This window comes from Sebastes fasciatus, chromosome 19, assembly GCF_043250625.1.
Source record: "Sebastes fasciatus isolate fSebFas1 chromosome 19, fSebFas1.pri, whole genome shotgun sequence".
NCBI lineage: Eukaryota > Metazoa > Chordata > Actinopteri > Perciformes > Sebastidae > Sebastes > Sebastes fasciatus.
This window is the reverse complement of record NC_133813.1, coordinates 2788108-2814579: the sequence shown is the minus strand read 5'-3', so window position 1 is coordinate 2814579 and position 26472 is coordinate 2788108. Positions and strand designations below refer to the sequence as shown.

At 40.3% G+C, this 26472-nt stretch overlaps 1 protein-coding gene across 4 annotated transcripts in view; it reads left to right on the top strand.

Annotated features, from left to right (window-relative positions):
* The window catches only part of rasgrf2a (Ras protein-specific guanine nucleotide-releasing factor 2a), a 43632-nt gene extending 17884 nt beyond the window's left edge, over window positions 1–25748 (top strand). Inside the window, exons 2-29 of one of the 4 annotated variants that reach the window (XM_074618621.1) lie at window positions 2442–2548; window positions 4457–4604; window positions 6019–6108; window positions 6197–6450; window positions 6532–6611; window positions 8060–8253; window positions 8964–9073; window positions 9162–9280; window positions 9368–9531; window positions 10532–10598; window positions 10687–10823; window positions 11968–12050; window positions 13044–13292; window positions 14824–14916; window positions 15004–15506; window positions 16133–16258; window positions 16340–16429; window positions 17653–17759; window positions 19954–20066; window positions 20206–20266; window positions 20366–20395; window positions 20559–20662; window positions 20985–21069; window positions 22076–22273; window positions 22357–22436; window positions 22529–22646; window positions 24421–24489; window positions 24587–25748. In XM_074618621.1, the coding sequence (XP_074474722.1) occupies window positions 2442–2548; window positions 4457–4604; window positions 6019–6108; window positions 6197–6450; window positions 6532–6611; window positions 8060–8253; window positions 8964–9073; window positions 9162–9280; window positions 9368–9531; window positions 10532–10598; window positions 10687–10823; window positions 11968–12050; window positions 13044–13292; window positions 14824–14916; window positions 15004–15506; window positions 16133–16258; window positions 16340–16429; window positions 17653–17759; window positions 19954–20066; window positions 20206–20266; window positions 20366–20395; window positions 20559–20662; window positions 20985–21069; window positions 22076–22273; window positions 22357–22436; window positions 22529–22646; window positions 24421–24489; window positions 24587–24682 (3675 nt within the window). In that variant the 3' untranslated portion in view covers window positions 24683–25748. The remainder of the gene's footprint in view (window positions 1–2441; window positions 2549–4456; window positions 4605–6018; window positions 6109–6196; window positions 6451–6531; window positions 6612–8059; window positions 8254–8963; window positions 9074–9161; window positions 9281–9367; window positions 9532–10531; window positions 10599–10686; window positions 10824–11967; window positions 12051–13043; window positions 13293–14823; window positions 14917–15003; window positions 15507–16132; window positions 16259–16339; window positions 16430–17652; window positions 17760–19953; window positions 20067–20205; window positions 20267–20365; window positions 20396–20558; window positions 20663–20984; window positions 21070–22075; window positions 22274–22356; window positions 22437–22528; window positions 22647–24420; window positions 24490–24586) is intronic. The other 3 variants (XM_074618623.1, XM_074618622.1, XM_074618624.1) reach the window with 3 other exon arrangements.
* Window positions 25749–26472: the final 724 nt, after the last annotated feature.

The window sequence follows — 26472 nt, the reverse complement described above, 5'->3', positions numbered from 1 at the left end:
TGAGGACAGAGTAGCAGGATGCGGTCTTATGAGGACAGAGTAGCAGGATGCGGTGCTATGAGGACAGAGTAGCAGGACGCGGTCTTATGAGGACAGAGTAGCAGGATGCGGTCTTATGAGGACAGAGTAGCAGGATGCGGTCTTATGAGGACAGAGTAGCAGGATGCGGTGCTATGAGGACAGAGTAGCAGGATGCGGTCTTATGAGGACAGAGTAGCAGGATGCGGTGCTATGAGGACAGAGTAGCAGGACGCGGTCTTATGAGGACAGAGTAGCAGGATGCGGTGCTATGAGGACAGAGTAGCAGGACGCGGTGCTATGAGGACAGAGTAGCAGGACGCGGTCTTATGAGGACAGAGTAGCAGGACGCGGTCTTATGAGGACAGAGTAGCAGGATGCGGTGCTATGAGGACAGAGTAGCAGGATGCGGTGCTATGAGGACAGAGTAGCAGGATGCGGTGCTATGAGGACAGAGTAGCAGGACGCGGTCTTATGAGGACAGAGTAGCAGGATGCGGTGCTATGAGGACAGAGTAGCAGGACGCGGTCTTATGAGGACAGAGTAGCAGGATGCGGTGCTATGAGGACAGAGTAGCAGGACGCTGTCGCTGTCTTTTAGTAAACTTTTAAGGACAAAGTAAGCGTTCTCAGTTGCTAAAAGCTCCTGATTCAGTCCGTAGTTTGTAGATGAACTGAACACCTGCGTGGCGCAACACCACAGCTGTTTGAATCGCTGCTCAACACTGAGACATCTGGAAACGGCTGCTCTAAAGTTTGGACTTCGGTCGTCTTACCTGGAAACTGTAGCTGCCAGGTTTCATAATCAGAGCTGAGAGCTGAACAACGCTGCTCGTTGTCAGTGAATATCAAAGTTCTGGATGTGTTTATGTGCACAGAAGGATCATGTTACTGTAATAACAGGAAGCATCGATCCTCTCAGAACTCCCAATGACGCCTCATTGAGATGTAGACGCTGCTCTCAGCGCTGGTAGAGATCTCAGTCTGATCTATTTATGTTGATGTGTGCTGATGTGCTCCTGTGAGTCTCTGCTCGTGGCAGCTACTGTTGGTGTTTATGTTGTTGGAGTTAAATGACGGATGTGGTTTAGTTGAGAGTAAAATGAGAAGATGGAGGAGAATACCGGAAGTGTCATTACTGGAAGTTAAAGAGACGATGGATAAAAGACACCCGAGAAGTCCAACAACTTGAATACGCTGCTGCTGTCTGAGTTATTTTACATCAGATATAGCAGTAGTGTTTTTAAATGTATGGCTATATAATACGACGGTATGTAACGGCCCTCCTTCCTTTAGGAGAAATGTGCTGCAGCCTCAGAAACGATGCCAAATCAACACATACTGTACAAAAATCCAAAACAAATACAACGGAGACCTGCTGCAAATGAAGAAACGGCTGCAGAAAGTCAAAAGGCTGTTGTGTTGACTGGATATGCAGCATTTTTCTGTTGCATTTATTTTGGCTTTCTGCAGCGTGTTTTTTCGTTTGCAGCAGGTTTCCGTTGTTAAGGGAGGTTGGAGGAGGTTTTGTTTTCACCGGCATTGGTTTGTCTGTCTGTCTGTCTGTGTCTGTTAGCAGGATTACTCCAAAAGTCCGTTATTGATTTGAATGACATTTTGTGGAGGGATGGGGTGTGGCACAATGAACAATCCTTTAGATTTTGGTGGCGATCCGGATCATGATCTGGATTAAGTCTTCCGATCAGCCTGAGCATTAAGACCACAGGATGACGCGTTGATGACGCCTCCTTTCTCCTTCTGAGAGCAGAGAGATATGTGTGTGGATGTGTGGCGAGACTCCGCCGTGCGGTGGGAGCTGCTGTCCGTCCGCGGTGAGAAAGAACAAAGCACTAGATGACGGGATGAGAGGCAACGTAGTGTAACTTTATACAGACATAACGAGGCTGCTGAATGAGAGAGGCATCCGCCGATACGTTAAACGGAAACACACCGTGTTAATAATAAGCCGACCACCTCACGGCACCGCCAGCTGTGAGCTGTGATCTGTTTTTAAAGTCACGCGTTGGCGGAGGTCTGCGCTCTCCGAGTGCCATTCTAGTTTTATTTGTTTTTGCAGCACATCTCTCCTGATGGAAATGTTTTTGGGACGTTGTAGCGTGTTTTCCTTCGTTGACAAACATAATAATCTCACTGCTTTGTGACGGTATTCATACTGGAATCATCAGTGACAATACTTCTATGTTTTTCAAATAGTATGGCCGGCTTCATTCAGTTCATTCAGTTTGACTTGTAAGACAGAGTGACTTGTAAGTCCCGTTCCTCTGCAGGAGGACGCCACATTTATGTTCCCACTCTAGTACTTGAAAGTTTGAAATCATAAATGGTGACCGGTGTACATTAAATCACCAACACCGATGCTCATTCTGCCCTCTGGTTGTGTTGCGTCTCTCGTCTCTACTGCAGCACTACTTCCTGGTGATCTTCGGCCACGATGGACAGAAACCTCTGGAGCTGCGGACGGAGGAAGAGACGGACTGCAACGACTGGGTGGAGTGCATCCAGCAGGCCAGGTAAGGAAAGACTCACATCAAGACGTCACTGCTGCTTCAGTACAAGTTTCAGGTACTTTGCTTGATTGTTATGCTACTTTATACTTGAACTCCGCTACATTTTAGAGATAAACATAAGTTTTATGCCTCAGTGACCGCCGTGGTCGTTTTCGGGTTTCTCGTCCGACCGTCCGTCCCATTCTCATGAACGTGATATCTCCGTAACGCCTCGAGGGAATTTCTTCAAAGTTGGCACAAATGTCCACTTGGACTTGGCCGAAAAACGATTTCACACAAATATCTTCCAGGATAAAACGATGAAGTGATGACATTTTGGACAGACATGGACGCAAACTGCAACTTGGCTGATTGAGGCGTACAACCGTGTGGCCGTGGTTACTCCATGATATTCATCTGACATCTCTAGTTACTTATCAGATTAAGAACTGACATCAAAAACATGATAACATTAGTAAATACAACTACGGCTGTCAATCGATTAAAATATTTAATCGTGATTAATCGCAAATTGATCACACATTTATCTGTTCAAAATGTATCTTAAAGGGAGATTTGTCAAGTATTTAATCCTCTTATCAACATGGGAGTGGACAAATATGCTGCTTTATGCAAAATGTATGTATATATTTATTACTGTAAATCAATTATCAACACAAAACAATGACAGATATTGTCCAGAAACCCTCACAGGTACTGCATTTAGCATGAAACAATATGCTCCAATCATAACATGGCAAACTGCAGCCCAACAGGCAACAACAGCTGTCAGTGTGTCAGTGTGCTGACTTGACTATGACTTGCCCCAAACTGCATGTGATTATCATAAAGTGCATGTCTGTAAAGGGGAGACTCGTGGGTACCCATAGAACCCATTTACATTCACTGATCTGGAGGTCCAAGGGACCCCTTTGGAAATGGCCATGAGGGTTTTTCCTCGCCAAAATTTAGTGTAAGTTTGGAGCGTTATTTAACCTCCTTCATGACAAGCTAGTCTGACATGGTTGGTACCGATGGATTCATCAGGTTGTCTAGTTTCATATGATGCCAGTATCTTCTAGCTTTAAAACTGAGCCCTTTGGTTGGGAACCACTGGACTAAACTATCTAACTGTATATAAAGTAGTTAGAGTAGCTCCACCTGGAGCAGCTCCAACAGTAACGTGCTGCTTTAAAACATCGATGCTTCACTATTAACTATCTAATAATGTCACAGAACGTACTTTGAATGCAACACTTTTACTTGTAATAGAGTATTTTGATATTGTGATATTGATATTTTTACTTCAGTAAAGGATCTGAGTACTTCTTCCACCACTGTCGTCTTCTAACATGCGTTTCAGTGTCTACTGTTCCTCTTCGGATAAATAACTAAAACAGTTTTCCTACTTTCTGCTTGTTTTTTCTGCTGATGCACATTTAACATCACGACCATGTGTTTGTTGTGTGTGTGTGTTTGTTGTGTGTTGTGTTTGTGTGTGTGTGTTCTGCTCGCAGCAGTTCACATTTAGGTCACACTGGTGCTGTATCGCTGCACCGGTTACATCACAGACTTGATCTCTGTTTCTGCTTCTGTTTCAGTCTTTATCTGAACATCCAGCAGGAAACATGAAGCCTTTGTTTATTCCTGTGTGATCAACACATAACGTCAGGATGTTGCTTATTGACAGCGGTGCAAAAAGTACTCTAATACTTCAGTAAAAGTAGGAACACCATGGTCTAAAAATACTCCACAAGTAAAAGTCCTGCATTAAAAGCAAAATGTAGTCTACTTACTGTAAAGTATCAAAAGTAAAGTCCAGTTTGTGACTAACATGTCAGATAAGCTCTCTGTTTGTGTTGAGTTATACATATTATATATATTATATACCTCGTCTACCCACTCGTCTTCGTCTCCCATGCTCCCCTTTAGTTACTCTGACATCATCATCGAGCGAGAGATCCTGATGCAGAAGTACATCCACCTGGTCCAGATCATGGAGACGGAGAAGACCGCAGCCAATCAGCTCCGCACCCAGCTGGAGGACCAGGACACGGAGATCGAGAGGCTTAAATCTGAGGTATGCATAAGTGCACCCACATCTGCTGTGTGTGCATGCATACATGAACACACACACACACACACACACACAGATCAAAGCATGCAAATGCATGATGGGAAAACACTTGAGTTTGCAGCACTTGTGTGTCTTAAATGAAAGCTCAGCAGGGCTCCGCTGATATGGAGGACGGAACCTGCCAATAAATAAATGAATAAATAAATAAATAAATGACTTGATAAATAAATAAATGTCATTAAATGAGTGACAGCCCCCTCGTTTGCACAATGAGGAAGAAATATTTAAAGGAATGTAAAAGAAAAGAATACAGAAATAAATAAGGGGTGAAATGCAAATGAAACATTGTGCATAATTAAATAAATAAATAATGACATACATTTAGAGATAAATATATAATAAATAAAAAATAAATGCAAAAAATGAATAAGTAAAACATAAATAAACATAAATGAATAGGTAATAAAATATATAAATTAATAAGTAAATGCAAAAATAAATACATTTAAAAATGTATAAAAATAAATACATTATTGAAAATTAAACAGAAGAGTAAATAAGTTAGAGGAAATAAATATGGATGAAATGCAAAGGGAAAATTGTGCATAGATAAATACATACATTTAAAAATGAAAATATAATAAATAAATAAAAAATAAGTGCAAAAAAATGAATAAGTAAAAATAAATAGAAAGTTAATAAATGAGTAATAAATACATAAATAAATAAATAAATAAATAAATAAATAAATAAAAGGGAAAATTAAACAGAAGAGTAAATAAATAGGTTTGGGGAAATAAATAAGGGGTGAAAAGCAAAGGAAAAATGATGCATAAATAAATGTGTAAATACATAAATAAATACATACATTTAAAAATAAATATTTAATAAATAAAAAAATTAATTCAAAAATAAATAAATACATTTAATAATTCATAAAAATAGATGCATAAATAGATAAAAGGGAAAATTAAACAGAGTAATTAAATAAGTTTGGGGAAATAAATATGGGATGAAATGCAAAGGGAGAATCGTGCATAAATAAATAAATAAAGGCATAAATACATTATTAATACATACATTTAAAAATAAATATATAATAAATAAAAAAAAATAAGTGCAAAAAGAAATAAATAATAAATTAATGCAAAAATAAATAAATAATCTTTTAGAAATTAATAGAAATTAAACAGAGCAAATAATTAAGGGAATTAATACAAAGAAGATTAAAACTGAAATATCAATTTATGCCGCATTTTATCAATTAATTAATGGCTAAATTTATTTTTTATATTTTTGCTACATTTAATGACATTTATTTATTTTTTCGAGTCATTTATTTATTTTTGTTTTCTTACGGTGATTCCAGGAGCGAATGTTTTAACCCATGTGCCGGTATATTGACATGTTGTGGCAGATTGTTGTGGTGAACAAAACCAAGGAGAGGATGCGGCCTTACGAGAACAACCAAGAGGAGGAAGACCCAGATATCAAAAAGATCAAGAAGGTAAATGGTTGTTTTGGTTTCACATAATACTGAACGCCAGAGGAACATGGAGAGACGCCTGGTGGTTTGGTTTTCTGTGGCTGTGCAGGTGCAGAGCTTCATGCGCGGCTGGCTGTGCCGGAGGAAGTGGAAGATCATCGTCCAGGACTACATCAGCTCGCCTCACGCCGAGAGCATGAGGAAGAGGAACCAGATCGTCTTCAACATGGTGGAGGCAGAGACGGAGTACGTCCACCAGCTCTCCATCCTGGTCAACTGTTTCCTGCGGCCGCTCCGCATGGCCGCCAGCTCCAAGAAGCCTCCCATCAGCCACGATGACGTCAGCACCATATTCCTCAACAGGTAGCTCGTCTTTATTTAGTGAAACAGTGAATTTAATCTCCAGTTTATAGTTACAGTAAAGTACAATCTCTCCCTCTCTAGTGAGACCATCATGTTTCTGCACGAGATCTTCCATCAAGGGCTGAAAGCTCGGATCGCCAACTGGCCCACGCTGGTTCTGGGTGAGTACGGAACAGCTCACAGTCGTGTCTCTCTATACAGCTGTTGCATGTTTTAGCTGATTAATTACGATTTGCATTACATGACTGCAAGCCATTTAAAAATGGTTTTAGACTGAAATACCGGTTTCCGTTTCCATAATTATGGAGGACGGAACCTCGATAAATAACTCGATAAATACTTAATAAATAAACTCGATAAATACATAAAATAAATACTTGATAATTAAATAAACTTGATAAATAAACTCGATAAATACATAAAATAAATACTCGATAAATAATTAAATAAACTTGATAAATAAACTCGATAAATACATAAAATAAGTACTCGATAAATAAATAAACTCGATAAATACATAAAATAAATACTCGATAAATACATAAATAAACTTGATAAATACATAAAATAAATACTCAATGAATAAACTCAATAAATATATGTCATTAAATGTAGCAAAAATAATATTAAAAATAAATGTAGCCATTAATTAATTGATAAAATGTGACCTAAAATTGATATTTCTGTTTTAATTTGCTTCTTTATTTATTTATCTTTGTATTAATTCTCTTTATTTATTTACTGCTACTACTGTTCCTACTAATGTCCAGCAACACGTGACAATTTCCGCTCGTTACATGCATACAGTCTTTTCAAAATAAACTTTCACGGGAAACAGCATGGTTAGGGTTAGGGTTAGGAAAATATTGTGGTTTGGGTTAAAATAACAACGGAATTGGCGTTACTTAAGTATCGAAGTTAGGTGACGAATAGATGTCCATAACAGAAACATGGTATTTCTAATAAACTCAGTGCTCACAGGATTAAACGTTTTCTTCAGCATGATGTCATCCTCTCCTGTACCTGTAGACCAGGTGTGTTTGACAACACTGAGTTGGACATTTCACATGTGAATAATTATATTTAATGTGCCCTGCTGAACATGTGTTGTCTTTCCCAAAATGCATTTCACAGTTCAGTTCATAGTGTGCTTGTTTGTCATCTGGATTTGAATTTCCAACAAAATTGTTTGTGTTTGCGGAAATAAATAAGGAGTGAAATGCAAAGTGAAAATCGTGAATAAATAAATACATAAATAAAATACATACATCTAAAAATAAAAATAGAATAAATAAAAAATAAGTGCAAAAATAAATAAATAAAAAAATAAATGCAAAAGAAATGAATAAGTAAAAATAAATTAATGAGTAATAAAAATAAATACAGAAATAAATAAATGCAAAAAAATGAATAAGTAAAAATAAATACAAAATAAATAAATGAGTAATAAAAATAAATAAATAAATTATTAAAAGAGAAAATTAAACAGAAGAGTAAATAAATAGGTTTGGGGAAATAAATAGCAGTGCTTTAGGTGGTCAGATATTAAATTATTATTATTATTATTATTGAATTTGAAGTTTGAATGTATTTGTTATTCCCCGCCCAGCCGACCTGTTTGACATCCTGCTGCCGATGCTGAACATCTACCAGGAGTTTGTGCGGAACCACCAGTACAGCCTGCAGGTTCTGGCCAACTGCAAACAGAACCGAAGCTTCGACAATCTGCTCAAACAGTACGAGTCCAACGCTGCGTGTGAGGGACGGATGCTGGAGACGTTCCTCACCTACCCCATGTTCCAGGTAGTACACACCACCTAGTACATGTACTCAAGGTACTTTACTGGAGTATCTCCATGTTCTGATACTTTATACTTCTACTCCGCTACTGTACATCTCAGAGGGAAGGATAGTACTTTTTACTGCACTACATTAATCTGACAACTTTAGTTACTTTTCAGATTACAGGTTTTCATCCCCGTCCTGTCCAGAAACATCAGACATATGATAGGAAAACACTGACAGTACTTTTACTTTAAGTAATTTAACTACATTTAACTGATAATACTTACTTTTACGTTAACTACTTTAACTACACTCTTATGATACTACTTACATACTTTTACTTGAAGTACATTTTACTGCACAATGAATACTTTTACCTTAAGTACTTTAACTACATTTAGCTGATAATACTGTCTCACTTTTACTTTAAGTACTTTAACTACATTTTACTGCACAATGAATACTTTTACTTTAAGTACGTTAACTACATTTTGCTGATACTTTTACTTCACTAAGGTTTTGATTGCAGTACTTGTACTTGTAGTGGAGTATTTTCACAGTGTGGTATTAGTACTTTTACTGCAGTAAAGGATCTGAATACTTCTTCCACCACTGCACGCCTCCACATTTCAAACATGCACTAATAACCGCTGTTGAAAGAGCAGCGTTGGTTGTTAATATTCGTATAATCAGATGTGTGTTTTTATGTGTATTCTTGTGTACTTCAGATCCCTCGGTACATCATCACCCTCCATGAGCTGCTGGCTCACACACCTCATGAACACGTGGAGCGGAAGAGTCTGGAGTTCGCCAAATCTAAACTGGAGGAGCTGTCGAAGTGAGTGTGTGTTCATCTCTCAGATATGTGTAGTGATGATGATGATGTTGATGATGATGATGATGATGACGGTTGGTCGTGTTGTCAGGATTATGCACGATGAAGTGAGCGACACAGAGAACATCAGGAAGAACCTGGCCATAGAGCGGATGATCGTAGAGGGCTGTGACATCCTGTTGGACACCAGTCAGACCTTCGTCAGACAAGGTGAGCCTCCTCTTCATCACCTGCTACGATGAAGGTGATTTTATTATCACCTGTAACTCCTGACTGACCGTGTCTCTCCGTGAGCAGGCTCTCTGATCCAGCTGCCGTCCAGCAGTGAGCGAGGGATGCTCAGTAAGGTCCGTCTGGGCTCCCTCTCACTGAGGAAGGAAGGAGAGCGACAGTGTTTCCTCTTCACCAAACACTTCCTCATCTGTACACGAACATCTGGAGGGAAGCTTCACCTGCTCAAGGTCAGCCTCACCTGCCCAACGGATTTACCTTAGTGTTTTACTGCATTAATAAGAGAAAATAAAAGATAAAAGCACAGAAGTAATGCAACATTCAGGAAACATAAATAAAATAGAAAAAAAATTACAATAAAAAATATAATATAATATAATAAAATATAATAAAAAATGTGTACAATATATATTTTAAAAGTGAAAGAGCTGTACAGTTTTGTGCAGGAATAACATACATAGTACAACATACACAGTATAACATTTAATTTATCTAAATACAGTGGAATTAAACAACGTATCTACCTCGTTAAGATGGTTATTAATTTATTATTCACACAACTGTTAATCAACTTCTATTCAGATATTCTTATTGATTTTTTTTCCCACTTTTCTGCATTTATTATGGAGGGGATAAAAAGCTAAATAAATGAGTAATAATAATCCAAATTAAGAATCCAAATGAAAAAAATAAAGAATATTGTACTTTATTTTATTATATATTGTACTATCTGACAGCCGACCGTCGGCTTGTTGTGTCAGGGCCTTAAGTAGTTTACTCAAGTACTTTATTTGAGTATGCCACTTTCTACTTCTACTCCACTATATCTCAGAGGGGAATATTGTGTTTTTTACTTACTCTTTACTAGAATATAGAGCTGCAACGATTAATCAAACTATTAAATGAATCACCAACTAATTTGATAATCGATTAATCGGTCTAAATCGAAAGTCTAAAGTCTCTGATTCCAGCTTCTTAAATGTGAATATTTTCTGGTTTCTTTCCTCCTCTGTGACAGTAAACTGAATATCTTTGAGTTGTGGACAAAACAAGACATTTGAGGACGTCATCTTGGGCTTCTGCAAACACTGATCAACATTTTTCACCATTTTATAGACCAAACAACTGATCAACTAATCGAGAAAATAATCAACAGATTAATCTACAATGAAAATAATTGTTAGTTGTAGTCCTACATCAGATGTTGAATTTGCTTTTCTCCCCCAACAGCAAGGAGGCACGTTGTCTCTGATAGAGTGTACTCTCATCGAAGAGCTGGACGCCAACGACGAAGACTGTGAGTCTCTTTTATACCAAAATCAGTTCTCGTTTCTTCACGTCAACGCGTGTCGTTAACTTCAACGTTGACCTTTAACTCTTCACAGACAACGCAGCAGGTCAGGGCTTCAACCACCTGGAGTTCAAAGTGGTGGTGGAGCCTCCGGACGGTCAGCCCTTCTCCGTCGTCTTCTTGGCTCCGTCTCGCCAGGAGAAGGCTGCTTGGACCAGCGACATCAGCCAGGTACAGTAGGCCTGACTGTTTTCATTAAACATCTGTATATAATGTTTAATAGATTACAGTAGGCCTGACTGTTTTCATTAAACATCTGTATATAATGTTTAATAGATTACAGTAGGCCTGACTGTTTTCATTAAACATCTGTCTATAATGTTTAATGATTACAGTAGGCCTGACTGTTTTCATTAAACATCTGTATATAATGTTTAATAGATTACAGTAGGCCTGACTGTTTTCATTAAACATCTGTATATAATGTTTAATAGATTACAGTAGGCCTGACTGTTTTCATTAAACATCTGTCTATAATGTTTAATAGATTACAGTAGGCCTGACTGTTTTCATTAAACATCTGTATATAATGTTTAATAGATTACAGTAGGCCTGACTGTTTTCATTAAACATCTGTCTATAATGTTTAATAGATTACAGTAGGCCTGACTGTTTTCATTAAACATCTGTCTATAATGTTTAATGATTACAGTAGGCCTGACTGTTTTCATTAAACATCTGTATATAATGTTTAATGATTACAGTAGGCCTGACTGTTTTCATTAAACATCTGTATATAATGTTTAATGATTACAGTAGGCCTGACTGTTTTTATTAAACATCTGTATATAATGTTTAATAGATTACAGTAGGCCTGACTGTTTTCATTAAACATCTGTATATAATGTTTAATAGATTACAGTAGGCCTGACTGTTTTCATTAAACATCTGTATATAATGTTTAATGATTACAGTAGGCCTGACTGTTTTTATTAAACATCTGTATATAATGTTTAATAGATTACAGTAGGCCTGACTGTTTTCATTAAACATCTGTCTATAATGTTTAATGATTACAGTAGGCCTGACTGTTTTCATTAAACATCTGTATATAATGTTTAATAGATTACAGTAGGCCTGACTGTTTTCATTAAACATCTGTATATAATGTTTAATAGATTACAGTAGGCCTGACTGTTTTCATTAAACATCTGTCTATAATGTTTAATAGATTACAGTAGGCCTGACTGTTTTCATTAAACATCTGTATATAATGTTTAATAGATTACAGTAGGCCTGACTGTTTTCATTAAACATCTGTCTATAATGTTTAATAGATGAAAGAGGACTGAACGTGTTTCCACATCTGTTTCAGTGCATCGATAACATCCGCTGTAACGGCCTGATGACCAGCGTGTTCGAGGAGAACTCCAAAGTTTCGGTGCCGCACATGATCAAGTAAGAGTCGAGGATTTCTGACCGTCTGAGAGACGTATAGAAAAGAAGAGGATTTACATTGATTCATTCAAATATTTTATTTGATTTTTTCCAATTTTATGCAATTATTATGGAGGGGATAGATGGCTAAATAAATGAATAATACGAAATCAAAATTAAGTGGATCAGACTAAAAAAAAAAAAATTTAAATTAGAAAAATTTAAATTAAAAAAGAAATTAAATTAAAATTAAACAATTAAAAATATTAAGTAATATTATAAGTTATATATATAACGTTATTTTTATTTTTTAATTTAATTTATTTTTTAATTTTAATATATATATAATAAATGAAAATAAACGCACAGTAAAGAAATTAAAGATGAATTTGACTGATAGCATTATTATTATTATTATTATTTTTAATTAATTTCTATAGCTATCGCCATGATATTGTTGTCGTAAATTCTTTTGGGCTCGATAATCGTGTAGTGAAAATCTGTTATCCTGACAGCCCTAATACAAACAAAGAAAAAGTTACAGAAAATGTGTTTTTTTACTGTAAGAATAGAAACTGTAAATATAGATACATCGGACGTTACTACCATGTAGTAAAATAATCATACAGTTAAAATCTAGCAGGTTCAGCTGTTAAAGTATTATGATTTAAAGGATAACTCTTTTGCCAGTAAAACCAATGAAAAGATCAAAACCAACAGTGAAAGACCACCGTCCTGCTGCCAAGAATATTCACTAGAGCACCAAATGTGGATTAATCCGCCGCTGAAAATAGTCCCCAAGAAATGCACTATTTCCTCCTGTTTGAGTAACGTCTGATTAAAAACTACAGTGAGCAGCTGTTTTAGGACACTATGGAGCCTTTTTAAAAATAAAACTAACATTTGTGAGCTGTTTTTAAAGGGAAGTAGAGACGGACTTACACATTGTTTTCATGGGAAATGAAATCCTTTAACCGAACATCGTGATCTAACACATTATTTTGCTTCCTTAAGATCCGACGCCCGGCTGCATAAAGACGACGTGGACATTTGCTTCAGCAAGACGCTCAACTCCTGCAAGGTCCCTCAGATCCGCTATGCCAGCGTGGAGCGCCTCCTGGAGCGCCTCACGGACCTGCGCTTCCTCTCCATCGACTTCCTCAACACCTTCCTCCACACGTACCGCATCTTCACCACGGCGGCCGTGGTCATCGACAAGCTGGCCGACATCTACAAGAAGCCGTTTACCTCCATACCTGTCAGGTAACATGTCGCTACGGCAACGTGGTCCACCTCCTGGCGGTGTTTCTGCAGTGGTGGAATGTAACTAAGTACATTTACTCAAGTTCTGTGTTTAAAGATACTGTGAGGAACTTTGAACTGGTTATGAAACAGTCTAGAAACTCCTTCAGACCAGTCTCCAGCTGGGCCTCCGGCAGCAACTAGCCCGCCGCCGACAGACCCAGATCAGGTTACGCTGCTGCCTTCGACCTGCAGTCGGAGCTCCGGCGGGAGGTGGAGAGCTCCACGCCCGGCAGCAGCTTCTCCCCACGCTGCTGGAGGCCAATTGGCCTCGCTGGAGGGAAGGGAAACACACAGGAGAACCAGAACCAGGACTGCATCTGTCTCCTAAAAATTACGTTCCCATACAACAAAAACTGCATTGTGAATTATGTTTTGAGAGAAACATATTTTGTCGTATTTTTGGACGTATCACAGGTCCGTTTCTAATGACAGTCTGTGTAAGTCGTCACAGCGAGGAGGTCGGGGTGGATGGCTCAGTAAACACTTTCTGGACTTTCACCCAGGAGAACGCTGCTCGTGTCCCGTCTGAAACTAAATGTCAACGTTCACTTATTTTAATTTACGTCCGTAGCTGAATAACTTGACAAACGGTCATTTTAAGTCAGTTCAGTGTTGCCAGATCTCACGAGAGAAACAAGCAACCAGGTCTATAGAAACAAGCCCAAAAGAAGCAACTCCCTGCAAAAAAGCCCAAAACGAAGCGACCTTACCTCCAGTACCTACTACAGTATGAGAGAGCGAGGTGGCCACTAGATCACTTCATACATACAGTTTGATTTCTTTTGGATTGCATTTATTTCATTGCATTTTGCATCCATTTTTAGCTTGTAACTTTACATTTTTCTTGTCAACTAAACTTAAAAAAGAAGTTGAACATTTGATTTAATTTAGTTTTGCTTTGAGACCGTGAATCCAGTGTCGGTAAGCCTCATTTGAAGAGAACGGTGCTGCGTTTCTTTTATGTTTTTCAGAGCTTCAGCATGTTGAACCATCACACTTCCTCACTTGAGGGCGAATCCAATCTTTAAGTCCACTCTTCGCCCATTTAGTACCTGGCATTGTTAGCTAAACTCCATCAAACCCGCAAAAATGAGAGGTTTTCTAAAGGGACTCGGAAACACTGACGCTTCTGTTCCTCGGAGTACCTTTAACATTTTCAATGCAGGACTTTTCCTTGCAGCAGAGTATTTCCACAGTGTGGTATTAGTACTTTTACTTGAGTAAAGGATCTGAATACTTCCACTACTGCAGTTCTGATATTGTCTGTAAACGATGCTGTGATTGTGTTAATGTTTGCACACATTCATCCGTCCTCATTGTGCTTCGTCTCCTCTCATGTTCCAGACTCATGCTGCTGTTCATTCACTCCATCTTTCCATCTTTCCATCTCCACCTGTTCTGTCGTTCTTCTCATTATCCTCCTCCCTTCTTCATCCATCACCCTGCCGTACTCCTCCTCCTCTTCCTCCTCTTCCTGTCACTGTCTCAGGGTCGAGCAACATTCATGTGACCGTCTGTCCATCATGTCCCTCTGTCCTGACTACAGTCTGAAGATCACTCAGCTGGCTCTGGACCAGTCCAAGTAAACACCGTCAGTAGAGTTAGATGTTACTGTCCTCATTAGTCAGAGACGGATCTACAGATGGACTCTTCTTCTTCTGTCTCTCAGGTCTCTGGAGCTCTTCTTCGCCACCAACCAGGGCTCGTGGGGGACGGACCCTTTAAACAACAAATCCCCGAGGCTCTGCCGCAAGTTTTCCTCTCCTCCGCCTCTCACCATCCCCTCTCGCACCTCCTCCCCCGTCCACTGCCGCAAGCTCTCCCTCAACATTGGTGGGAAAGTGGCAGTGTTGGACCTCTCCCCCACCCCCACCTCCTCTGCAGCTAACTCCCCCACCTCCACCCACTGCCCCTCCATCTCCTCTCCTCCTCCCACCTCACCCAGGCTTCCCTCGGGCTTCTCCTCGCCTCCGCCCACCGCCAAGCGCTCCCCCAGCCTCCCCCAGGCCTCCGGGTTGTCCTCGCCGCCCCCCTTCCCAACCAAGGCCCCTCTGGACCTGAGCCGCGGTCCCAGCTCCCCAGAGCTGAGCCCAGCTGCGGCGGAGGACGTCAGCGGAGAGCTGCCTCGCCTCGACGCCTTCTGTGGGAAGCTGAGACGCAGCATCCGCAGGGGTACGTAGCTGGAGCACAAACTCATGTGATTCACAGTCTGTCAGTCTCATGTGGGCATCAGCACATGTGTGGGCTCACGGCAAAACCGTGGCTTCAAATCAGGTAAAAACAGAGCCCCGAATATGACTTCTTTAATACTAATACTCTACGTGAATCTGACACATTATTACACTGATAGTGGCCCGCCAACCCAAACAGACTCAGCAGCGGGAGACAGAAATGGGTCAGCGTTACCCAACGGAGGAATAACGGTGCTCTTAGATCACCATCTGGCTCCAGCCGACAGCTTGATCACTATAAAAACAGCAGCAGAGCACCGGGTCAGAAAATCTCTGAACACAAATCAGAGAGAAAGAAAATGAAGAGACAAACAGAGCCGCTCTGAAACAGGAAGGTGACGCCCAAAACACAGCAGCTTATGAGCCAGAAGGCCAAAGAAGCACATGAACAGACAGCATGCAGCTCATTTAAAGGTTATACGGCTGATATATTTTATCCAGATGAAGTATTTTTAGATCTCTTTTCAAACAAACGTGTGTTATATTTAACTCCCACACACAAACAGAGGAGAACAGGTGGTCTTATATACATTTGAAGGTGTCTGAGCTGTGATTTCTCTCTAACAGCTGTCCTGGAGTCAGTTTCTCTGGACAAGTTCCTCCCTGAATCACCGGCCAGCAGCGAGCCGGGCGACATGTCTCCCTGCCGCTCCCCTTCGACGCCGAGGCATCTCCGCTACAGACAGTCAGGAGGTACAGCGTGTACAAATACACACACAGATACACACTTTATGGTACTTCATGCAGTCTTTTAACGTCTCTGGTTCCTCTCAGTCTCTCCGGGGGAGAACTCTCGCTGCACCATGTCGCCCGCTTCAGCGTTTGCGATCGCCACCGCCGCCGCCGGACACAGCAGCTCCCAGAGTGAGTACAGCAAAGATCAAACACACACAACTGTTGTCTGTGGTGGAAAGTAACTAAGTACATTTACTCAAGTACTCTACTTTAGTACAATTTTAGCTACTTTAATTGAGTATTTCCAGATTCTGCTACTTTCTACTTCTACTGCACAACTACAAATATCTACAGATCTACATCTTGGAAGCCAATATTGTACTTTTTTATTGCATTACATTTATTTTAAAGCTTCAGGTATTACCACAAAGAGTGCTGTTAATGCAACTAGATCAAAGGGTACATGAAGTACCCCTGATAACGTTTCAAAAAAACGTCTCAAAAAACTTAAAAAAATAAGTTGTTTACATGAGCCGTATCTAATTCATAATATTGTCATAATCTGATTATTAGTGGAATATTAGTATGCATGTAAACGTAGTTACTGACTATTGTTTTGTTGAGATCTGAAACTCCAGATGTCTCAATTAAAGGGACTGTTTGTAACTTTCTAAGCGTATAAATGTAGCGGGTCGGCACACATGCGCGCTCGAGTGTGGCCGCTGTCTCGTCTCCTCTGCCTGCTCTCCTTCACTCAGACGGCGCGCGCGTTCTCGCGTACTCGCTCCACCTCTAGACGTGCATGCTGCTCACTCCACACTGCAGAAGAGTTAGTTTAGCTCTGAGAATATCTAGTGAATGTTCAGTGGACGTTTGTGCAGAAATAACTGCTGCAGCTCCTCCAGACCAACAGAGGTTTCCCGTGTCTTGTGAAGTGACGGGATTCTGCAGAGAGAAACCTTGTCGTCTCGTTACCGACCGGTTGCCGGTGTCTTCCTGCTCACTCCGGCTGTGGGCGGAGGGAGACAAGTTTCTCACTGGGGAGCCCCGCTGCCTCAGCCTGTGCTGAGGCAGTAGAAGCCAACACTAGGATCAGCATTGATTCATGGAGAGACCTTGGTCTGGTCAGCTAACATTACTGCCAAGCAGCTGAAATATAGAGTGATATTGTGCTTTTAGCTGACGTGTGTCGCCTCGCTGTTTTGAGTGATGCTCGTTCATGTCCATTTAGAGCGAGCACAAGCACGAGCCCGACGCTGACTTTCGTTGATTTCACGGCCACAGGTGTCGCTGTTAACAAGCATTTCTGAAAATTACAAATAGTCCCTTTAAAGGCTTTTAACAGGAAGCTAAATGACCTCAGACATCATTTAAAAGAGTCATCCTAACCTTTAATCTGTTTTTCCTCCCAGCTTTTTCTAATTCTGACAAAGTGTGTGACAAAGAGTTCATCATCCGGAGAGCTGCTACCAACAGAGTCCTCAACGTGCTGCGACACTGGGTCTCCAAACACTCACAGGTCAGTCCACCAACAACAACTAACCCTACATCTCTGAGTCATTCTCATTCTAGTTCCTCAACAAGTGTTCACATGAAGAGCCAGACGTGGAGAGGACACCTGAAAGAGTCTGTTGGTTGTTGTGTCTGTTTTCATTTCCATCACCCCCCCCCTCCTCGGTGTTTGTGTGTCCTCTCTCGTCACTCTTTCCCCCGACGGAGATGCTCTTTGCTCTGCGTGTCTCTTCTCCCACCCAGGCAGCATGAAGAAAGGTCAGCGTCCTCCCCGGGGACACGGAGAGGACGATCGCTTTCTTTTAAGATTATATAAGATGCTATTTTTGTACCTGGAATGTTTGTAGCCTGAAAAGTGAACATTTATTATTTATTATTTGGTCCTATTGATGATGTCTCAGAGTCTGTGGGCTCAAACAACCACTAATATCTATATTATATACTGTATATATCAGTTTGTTGTTGTTGTTCTTTTGCAAAAGATCAAGATGGCGACGGCCAAATACCAACGATGACTACTTTCCAAATCGCATACTTTATCTTTTTACTTATAGTCCAGCTGCCTCTACAAAATACGTACTGTTGCATGAATCCCGAAGAGTAAAGAAGCAAAATGCAAAACTCATGTGTTTTTTTGACAACAGACACTGCCGCCATTTTGGACTGAAAATGTTTATTATATTCATAATATGTTATAGTTCAACGCTGGCCATTTTGGAAGAATATGACAGTAGAATGGAAATAATGCTGTTTTACTTTGTATTGTATCAGATAAGTTACAATTTAGAAAATAAAATTAAAATCAAAATTATAAAAAAAAAGGTCAGAATTTTCAGATAAAAAGTAAAAAGATATGAAATTAAATCAAAATTGAAAAAAAGAAAAGAAATTATAAGATAAAAAGTCTAAATTCTAAGATAAAATATCAAAATGATCAGATAAGTTACAATTTAGATATTGAAACATGATAAAAGTCAAAATTATGGGATAAAAATCCAAATTGTAAGATAAAAAGTCAAAATTATAAGATAAAAACACAGGCCATTTCAGTAGAGACATTAAATATGACAATAGAATAGAAATAATTTAGTTTTACTTTTGTACGGCTCTTTGTAGGCGGATGTTTTACTGGCGTCCGGGAGTCGCTTTCAGTCCAAAATGGCATAAGCGTAGCTCTGCTGCTGGGCGCTGATGTTGCAATGGAACGAACAACTGACTTTCACTTCTTGGCGATATACCTTCTTTGGACATACTTCTTCGTTATTGTGCTATGAACTTTGACCCTCATAGATAGATAGATAGATAGATAGATAGTAACTTTATTGATCCCGAGGGAAATTCAAGTTTCCAGCGTCACAGTTCCATAGTGCAAAACATGAGTTGTTTTTTTTTTAAAGAAGACTAAAGTGCAGAGTAAAGCTGTATATTGTTTGTAGAATACAGTAAAACAGGTCTATAAAGATGCAGAGTAGAGATGTTTGTGGGTCAGAGTAGCCAGAAAATCATGCTGGCTTGCATACCACACAATGCGACCGGATGTAGCAGGACATCCTGGTATTTTTTACATGCTGTGTTTGACATACTATGCATTGGGTCATACTAAATATCTGTGATTGGTGTTAACGAGATTTTATTATTTAGCTATTCCCCTCAGAAATAAGTGTGTACATGCACACACGGTTGCAAACACACTGTATGTGTGTTACAGGATCTCTCCTTATATCCTTATTCAGTGTAATAACAATGCTTTAAAGTCTATTTCATATTTTGTAACCTTTGTGCTAAAGGGAATAGTTAACACTTTACTACATATTTGATTTTTTTAAGGTCAGTTTGTGATTGTATGTTTGGGTAAATTTGTAAATGCATCACCTGATGTACAGTAAATGTCCTCTAGAGGGCGTCCGTCTCTCGTCTACAGCTCCACTGACTGCAGAGCTCATGAAAAGACATCAGTTTAGGACAGAGGGGATCTTGATGTAAACAGTTTTAGAAATATAATCTGCATAGATGATTGTATAAAATTGTCTTTGAATAATCACAACATGGATTTAACAGGACTGAACTAGACGTTGTGGGACCTGAATCTGCTCAAGTCTGTCTCTGTCAACATGCAGTACCCTGATATGAACTGTTACTGTAACTGATATTATATTATTATAACTGAGCTGTGAATGTGTATCTCTGTGTTCCTCCATCAGGACTTTGACATGAACAGTGAGCTGAAGATGGGGGTGATCTGTCTGCTGGAGGAGGTGCTACGAGACCCAGACATGCTGCCGCAGGAGAGGAAAGCAACATCCAACATATTAAGGTACAAAGTCTGTAGTGGGTCAGAACTTGAGTAAATGTACTTAGTTACTTTCCACCGCTGCTACAGTAGTAGTATTAGTAGTACTACAGTAGTAGTATTAGTACTACACGTTGTAACAGTGTCTTGCTTTGCTCCTCAGTGCCCTTTCTCAAGAAGAACAAGACGATGCTCAGCTGAAGATAGAGGACATATTACAGATGGTCAGTATTACTACCTGTTGAAGTACTTATATATATATATATATATATAGTTTATTCTGAGTACTTTTTTAAGCATTTGTTGAAATAATTTATCTCCAGAAAAGCTGTCCTCTACTACACTTCATTGTGGTAAGATTACTGCTCCTCCCTCAGTGAAAACGTAGTGTATCGTGGTGAATTCCCAGTCATAGGTGGATCCCTAGTATATAGAGTTAACTTAGTATTTGTGTGGTACTTTAACAGTATTTTTTTTAAAAGTTCTGTACTACATATATTTTGTGTGTGTTTGCAGGCGGAGAGTCCGAAAGCCGAGTGTTTTGAGTCTCTGTCGGCCATGGAGCTGGCAGAACAGATCACACTACTGGATCACATCGTGTTCAGGGGTATTCCCTACGAGTGAGTACATCATGTACAGTACAGTATTCATCAGGCAGTACTATATTCATCATGCAGTACAATAATCATCTCACATACCTGCAGTCCAACCTTGTTTGAAACCGCAAAATGTACAAGAACAATTTTTAAATCTTTTGGTAATAATTATTGGGAAAATACCATGTTCAGTTGGTAGAAGTAGGCAATTTGAAGGGTGGGGGGATGCCATCTCCCTTGTTAGCAAAATTACCAAAATGCCTCCCCCTTGTTAACCTGCCATCCCCCCTCTCCATCCTACATACAGTATATCTGACTGGCTGTACCGTACTGTGTGTTCCTGCAGGGAGTTCCTCGGTCAGGGCTGGATGAAGGTCGATAAGACGGAGAGGACTCCGTACATCATGAAGACCAGCCAGCATTTTAATGACGTAAGATTCTCCATCACATGTTACCCGTCTGACACAGTGTAGGGCTGAGCAATGTGTAAGGGATAATGTACAGTGAGCCGGTCATTGTGAAAGAAACCCAGACAAGGCGATGCAACCCTGACGCATCGCCCTGAAGGCTAGTTGTACATTATCCAGCTTATTACACAGCTACTTACTTAAAGGGACTATTTGTAACTTTCAGAAATGCTTGTTAACAGCAACACCTGTGGCCGTTAAATCAACGAAAGTCAGCGTCGGGCTCGCGCTTGCTTGCTCGAAATAGACATGAACGAGCATCACTCAAAACAGTGAGGTGACACATGTCAGCTAAAAGCACAATATCACTCTATATTTCAGCTGCTTGGCAGTAATGTTAGCTGACCAGACCAAGGTCTCTCCATGAACATGATTTAGATCTGATCCTAGTGTTGGCTTTTCCTGCCTCAGCCTCCTGACCAGGAACAGGGGAGACACCGGAGTTTTGGTCGGAGACGATAACGTTTCTCTCTGCGGAGCCCCGTCACTTCACAAGACACGGGAAACCTCTGTTGGTCTGGAGGAGCTGCAGCAGTTATTTCTGCACAAACGTCCACTGTACATTCACTAGATATTCTCAGAGCTAAACTAACTCTTCTGCAGTGTGGAGTGAGCGCGCGTTCACGTAAGAGTGGAGCATGAGAACGAGCGCGGTGTGTGAGTGAAGGCGAGCAGACAGAGGAGCAGAGTACAGCAGAGACTCCAGTCCTGGAGACCAAAGCTACGCTCTCCTCTGTGTCTTCTGGCCGTGGTCGGGGGGCCGGAGCAGGAAGAGTTGCCAGTGTTTAACAGACGGGCTTCACTAGATATAACTTTGAGGTTTTGGTGCTTCCGTGTAGTTTGTGTTGGAGTAAGCAACATTATTAGAATGGATTAGTTTTAACTAGGTGTACCTAATAAACTGGTAACTGACTGTAGAATATTAACCGATATGATGGAAAATGATTTTTGTCTCGCCCTTTCTCCACAGATGAGTAACCTGGTGGCGTCTCAGATAATGACCCACACCGACGTGGGCTCCCGGGCCGGCTCCATAGAGAAGTGGCTCGCCGTGGCCGACATCTGCCGCTGCCTCAACAACTACAACGGCGTGCTGGAGATCACCTCGGCTCTCAACCGCACTGCCATCTACAGGCTGAAAAAGACCTGGGCTAAAGTCTGCAAACAGGTTGGAATTAATCTAACGGGCTGTTGTTAAAAATCAAACCTACTTTCTGAACAAAACCTTCATGAGTCTTTATGTTTTTTTAGACGAAGGCGCTGATGGACCGGCTGCAGAAGACGGTTTCATCTGAAGGGAGGTTCAAGAATCTCAGAGAGACGCTGAAAAAGTAAATATTGCTAGTTACCAGAGATTTACCAGAGAACAACAGATGTTTAAATCCTTAAAAACGGTCTAATGTTTGTGTGTATGTGTGTGCAGCTGTAACCCTCCATGTGTCCCGTACCTGGGCATGTACCTCACTGACCTGGCGTTCATCGAGGAGGGAACGCCAAACTTCACGGAGGAAGGCCTGGTCAACTTCTCCAAGATGAGGATGGTAACTACATAGTTTCTTCCTCTGCTCTCGTTCAGCCCAGTTGACTGTTTGCTAAACCTCTACCCTGAACTAAAGTCTCTCTAAAACCAAAAACTCTGGACTAAACTGAGTGTTTATCTGTTCCAACTTAAAGCATCAGTAGGCAGATTGGAGCAAATATGATTAAAAAAAGTGATTTTTATAAAACTATATCGCTATATCGTGACAGTAGTACATGAAACAGGTAACCTGAAAAAAGAATCATGTTCCTCTGTGTCCTCCGGTGCTCCTAACGGCATCTGCAAGATTTCACAGACCGGAGGAAAACAAGCAGTAAGAGCTGATCTGAGGTCTGCTGTCCAGCTGCCGTCTATGAGAGCCGGCTGTCAATCACTCTGAACTCCGACCAAACGGTCAAACTAGGCAGCGCTGATCAAATATGAATCAATATTCTGTTACGTTAATGCCTATTTCTCTCCTCAGATGTTCTCAGAATCATCTTGTAGTGCACGGTTTAGCTGGAAAATGAGAACGTTTGTGACGCCGCCGCCATTGTGAAATCTGGTGAAGGAACGCCAAGTTCCGCCCACCAGCCGGAGCACAGCCAATAGGAACGCCCTCTCTCAATGAAATGACCTGTGATTGGTAAAAAAGTCTCCCGTCACGGGCTAGATTTTTTTAAAGCCTGAAAACAGAGCCATGAGGAGGAGCAGAAGTCTAGTTATCTTAGTTAATTTTTGCCCAATGATGCCAAAAATACACTGCCTACTGCCACTTTAAGATGCAATCGTTAGCTTGTCAGGCTAACTAGTTTACTACAGTAGTAGTCAAACATTACTTCAAAGAAGTCTGCACATAATTAACTAAGTCGTTAGTTTGTTGGGTCAAATTAAAATGCATCACCGTATACATCCTCGTATTTCCCCGTTCCCCGTCTGACTGTCTGTCGCTAATGTTAGCAGCTCTGTCGTGCACATTATTGGATTTGATAGCTTTCAAATATACACTCACCGGCCACTTTATTAGGTACACCTTGCTAGTACCGGGTGGTCTTCATCTGCTTCAAGGTTGGACGTGTTGTGCGTTCAGAGATGGTATTCTGCATACCTTGGTTGTAACGAGTGGTTATTTGAGTTACTGTTGCCTTTCTATCATCTCCAACCACTCTGCCCATTCTCCTCTGACCTCTGACATCAACAAGGCATTTCCGTCCACACAACTGCCACTCACTGGATCTGTTCTCTTGTTGGGACCATTCTCTGTAAACCCTAGAGATGGTTGTGCGTGAAAATCCCAGTAGATCAGCAGTTTAATACTCAGACCAGCCCGTCTGGCACCAACAACCATGCCACGTTCAAAGTCACTTAAATCCCCTTTCTTCCCCATTCTGATGCTCGGTTTGAACTTCAGCAAGTCGTCTTCACCACCTCTAGATGCCTAAATGCATTGAGTTGCTGCCATGTGATTGGCTGATTAGCTATTTGTGTTAACAAGCAATTGAACAGGTGTGCCTAATAAAGTGGCTGGTGAGTGTATATTTAAGACTTATTTTACAGGATTCTTATTTTAAAATCGTCTGGAGACATTTTCAAACAACTCAATGGAGCTAAAGTTCGCTTAATTAGCTGATGAAATCCGTCTGCATCAACAGCTAAATGAATGGTCGTCGGCTAGAAATGAAAAGCTGCTTTTGTCGGCCTCAAATCAATGACGCATTGATTCAAAAAATTACTTAGAATTTTGTTAGCTTGACAGGCGTAACTGACTAAGTTGTGTATTAACTCTGCTCTCTCAGATTTCTCACATTATCCGGGAGATTCGTCAGTTCCAGCAAGCACCTTACAGGATAGAGCACCAGCCCAAGGTGTGTCTAATGACATGCAGTATTTGTGCAACATGAAAGTGATTTACTGTTGAGCTATTAATACAACATACTGTACGTCTGTTCTGCCTCCCTCCAGGTGACTCAGTTCCTCCTGGATAAGACACTAGTGATGGATGAAGATACCCTCTATGAACTCTCTCTGAAGATCGAACCCCGAGTGCCACCCGGCTAATTATAACTTCATCTCATATATCTATAAAATACATCCGTCCCACAATATCAATCACACAACCTGAGATTCTTTCTTAATAAATCAGGGGTTGTTTCATAAAACACCACCAGTTATTATGCTTAGGAAACTCAGGAGAAACAGTGCCTTGTTGTATTAATATCCGATGTGTATATTTAGTGAACAGAATGAACTGTATAACATACACAACTCTGCCATACAGTGGTACAGTTACGACTGTAAAAACAACCATGTTAGCTACTAAACGTGGCTCTAGAAGGAAACCAGTTGCTGCTATCACATTGTAAATACCAAACTATCTGCCTCTGGAGTCTCACACAGAAACAATGTCAGAGGAGTTTCACATTATTTGTATGATCATGGATCCGGATTAACCTGCTTGGGTTAACAAGTTAGCCTCTGGGCCTCAGGTTTGCTGTGTGGTAGTTTCCAAATTAATTTAAAAATATGCACCATGTACGCACAGCATCTGCACAGGATATTACGGGAAAGTTGCTCACTGGGAGTAAACGCAGAAAAATCCCTTTTTTTTTTACAACTTGGGGGCAGAAAAACGATCTGTAAACACACATCGACATATAATAAAGATGATATGGCTAAAGTATTAGAAAAAAGTTGCCCATTTACACATGCAGCAAACATGGAGCAACATTAGCACTCAGTTGGAGTCCAATATTATCCTCTTTTAGCTCCGTTTTTGGTCTCCACCACCTCCTGAGGGAAATATCTGGCTCTTTAGCGGCTAAATGCTCCACTTTTTTAACCAGCTAGTCTCTAACTTAGTGTGTCTGCTACACAGAGTGGGTTTAAGAGCTTTTTCGCTGAAAAGAGTTGCCTGTTGCTGCTAGAAACGAGGTTGATGAGAGCGGTGAGACTCAACCAAAATTGTGGGACATAAAACCAAAACAATGAACTGAAAAATGCAAGGTTGGCTTTGTTACTACGAGCGACACTTAAACATAGTCATTTGACCCATTGTTAATATAAAAGTATTTTGAATTGCACTTATCAATACTTTTACTATAAAAATGAGGGCTGTCAATGTTAACGCGATAACGCAACTTTGTTTTAACGCCACTATTTTCTTTAACACATTAACGCAACTTGTGATTTTTAGGTTGTAGCGGCTCAGTTTTAAAGCTAGAGTGAAGATATTGGTATCATATGAAACTAGAAAACCTAAAGAATCCATCGGTACCAACCATGTCATACTAGCTTGTAATGAAGGAGGTTAAATAACGCTCCAAAGTTATGCTAAATTTTGGCGAGGAAAAACTGTCATGACCATTTTTAAAAGGGGTCCCTGCAGTTTGCCATGTTATGATTTGAGCATATTGTTTTATGCTAAATGCAGTACCTGTGAGGGTTTCTGGACAATATCTGTCATTGTTTTGTGTTGTTAATTGATTTCCAATAATACATTTATAAATACATTTGCATAAAGCAGCATATTTGTCCACTCCCATGTTGATAAGAGTATTAAATACTTGACTAATCTCCCTTTTAAGGTTCATTTAGAACAGATAAAAAAAAATGTTTTCAATGAGTCGCAATTAAATATTTTGATCGATGGACAACCTTAATATTTTTACAATAAAAGCTCAGCATCAAATGGCAGACTAGCTGGTGAACATAGTGAAGCATTTAGCAGCTAAAGAGACAGATATTTCCCTCTGCAGGTGGAGGAGACCAAAAACGGAGCTAAAAGAGACAATATTGGACTTCAATTTGTCAGAAACACGACTCTAAATTAATGTTGCGTCATGTCTGTT